Source organism: Hipposideros armiger, unplaced genomic scaffold, assembly GCF_001890085.2.
Source record: "Hipposideros armiger isolate ML-2016 unplaced genomic scaffold, ASM189008v1 scaffold_21, whole genome shotgun sequence".
Classification (NCBI taxonomy): domain Eukaryota; kingdom Metazoa; phylum Chordata; class Mammalia; order Chiroptera; family Hipposideridae; genus Hipposideros; species Hipposideros armiger.
This window is the reverse complement of record NW_017731371.1, coordinates 6913860-6916443: the sequence shown is the minus strand read 5'-3', so window position 1 is coordinate 6916443 and position 2584 is coordinate 6913860. Positions and strand designations below refer to the sequence as shown.

The window sequence follows — 2584 nt, the reverse complement described above, 5'->3', positions numbered from 1 at the left end:
GGTCATCGTAGTTAAACAGCATTGGGCAGCAGTCATGGCCCTGAAACAAAGTATCAGTCAGGCCTGCAGGGTACGCCTCCTACCCAGCGGCCCCTTAGCAGAACATGTACTGTCACAGGCATTTCCTTCTCTTAAAGGCTGGCCCTGCTCCTCCTAAAAGGCTGTTCTCCTCTGTGCTAGTGCACAAAAGCAGAGCACACACTGTCCCTGTCCTGGGGAATTACAGACAGTGTGTGACAAGTAAAGATGGAGAGAAATACTTACAGCAGCGACAACGCTGTTCTCCGAGACAAACGACACACTCAGGAGGGGCAGGAACTCCGTTTTCAGAGTTGAGACCCTGAACACAGGAATACTTGTTAAGCGGAGATAAAGCTTCTTTACAGACAAAGACGATGACAAAGGACCCATTCTGACAGGGGCTTCGCCAGTATAAACGATTACTTATGTTTAAAAGGAACCCCACGACCTAGGCTTTCAGAAATCTGAAGCGGGAGACAGCCCTGAGGTACCTGCAGACATTGAGGCCATTGGCTCTCTCCAGCCTGGACTCTGCTCCCTTCTGAGGCCCCCCAACTCATGACAAAGTGGCCTACAGCTTGGTCCCCAGCGGGCCCTCGTCCTTTCCCATCTCTGCCTTTGCTCCCATGTCCTTCTGCCCACACGCTGTCTCTGCTCCTCTTGCTTGTCCAGAGTTCGCCTGTCTTTGAAGCTCAGCTCTAATCAGATCACATCTGTGAAGCTTTTCTGGACCATGTCAGCCTAAAGTGGCTTCTCCTTTCTCTGACCTCCTAGAGTTTTTACTGTCAGTTACGACTGAACCTCTTATTCTGCTATTCTGTCCTTGCCTGTGCTCACTGTGGGCTCCTAGAGGGCTGGGACTATAGACAAGGTCACCAGAGCCTGGTCTCTTTCCTCTGCCAGGCACTGGGTTAGCAGCGAGGGCTGCTGATGAACAAGGCACAGTCTTAGCCAGCTAGGAGCTCACACGCAGTAGGTGTGTGTATGTACACATGTGTAGATGCAATATGTATGCTGAGTATATAGCTTAGTAGTTATGTGCTCTAGCACCTGGCCAAGTGGTTAAACAGGCGAGGCAGGCAAACACATTGGTTGACAAATAACTTCATGTAAAAGATGATGCATTTTGAAAATTACGTCTTAAGGACGGCCCCCATCAATACCATTGGTATTGAAGTCCTTAAAACCTCATCTTACAGCCTTACTGTGGCATGCCTGGCTTTAACTACATGAAATATTTATATTTGAGAAGGATGGAGGACATAATCTGACTTGCAGGACCATAAAAGTCAAATAGAAATCAATATATGGGTAGACAGGGGCTTGTAATAAGTATATGCCAAGAGCTCACTATGCATTACAATTGTACACAAATCAAGTAACTATAACATCAAAACATTATTGAATAACAAAAGGCAAATTACTGTACAAAATGTATAGCAAAATACCATTTGTGTTAAAAAATTAAAAGCTATATAAGCACCTACATATGTATAGAAATAATCTAGAAGACTGTATCATTTTTATCAGAGCGTGTTTTTAAAAAACATAAAATTAAAAAAAAAAACACCACAATTCAATCCGTTAGAAAAAAAATATGCTCTCTGAAGTGTCACTTTGTCACCGTGCGGCAGGAGTCAGAGTCACCTGAAATGACTGGTTCTCAGCACACAGGTTGACAAGTCAGGAAACCTTTAAAGGTGGGTTACCTTTAGCTGCCAGTGGAAAAAGATGCACCAGGAAAGAAGACTCATAAGAGGAAAGGATTCCAATCATCTCTTCTTCCAACGGATGATGAACAAATATGAACTGTGATATCTGACAAGACGCCTAAATGCTCTCCTTAAGGCTGAGCAGGCACCCCACACACAAATGAGTCATTGCAATTCAAGTTCTTCCAGCATACACCAGTGGAACCAGCTTCCAGGTTTTAAGTATTACTGAATGAAGTCCCAAAATAATGGAGTCATTGTTCACTGATTACACAGAGCAAGAACATACCACCTATTTAATTTAAGGCTGGTGGGTGACATTTACGTGTTGTAAGGAATTCAGAGTAACAGACTAAACTGGCGATTGGAAGGAACTCTTATCAATAGCAAATCAGGAGGGTCCTTCAAAGAAATCACTATCAGCACTTCCATTAAGGAATGTTTCTGGAAGTGAGACCTAGAGCTCTTTAAAATGTCCCCAAATGGAGGTGACCTTGTTAGCTCAATTAGTTAGAATGCAGTGCTCACAACATCAAGGTTGCTGGTTCGATTCCCACATGGGCAGCTAAGCTGCGCCCTCCACAAATAGATTGAAACAACTACTCGATTTGGAGCTGATGGGTCCTGAAAAAACAACTGTTCCCCAATTTAAAAAAAAAAAATCTTAAAAAAAAAGTCCCCAAATGGACAATCTAATTGTGCGTCTCTGACTCTAAAGGCTGCCTTCAGTTCTGGGTCAGATTCTCATGCCCAGGGAAGGACAGCCTTAGCCCAGCTGATGAGAGATCCCACCCCACTCCCTGACAACAAAAGGCACACACTCACTGCATGCTTTTTGAGGCATCGGCAAC

General features: G+C 44.3%; 1 protein-coding gene across 1 annotated transcript in view; it reads right to left on the bottom strand.

Annotated features, from left to right (window-relative positions):
* Positions 1-2584, bottom strand: part of ARPC1A (actin related protein 2/3 complex subunit 1A) — a 35936-nt gene that overhangs the window by 6222 nt on the left and 27130 nt on the right. The window contains exons 7-9 of the mRNA XM_019635315.1: positions 2559-2584; positions 265-340; positions 2-40 (exon numbers count right to left, since the gene is read on the bottom strand). Coding sequence (XP_019490860.1) covers positions 2-40; positions 265-340; positions 2559-2584 — 141 coding nt within the window. The remainder of the gene's footprint in view (position 1; positions 41-264; positions 341-2558) is intronic.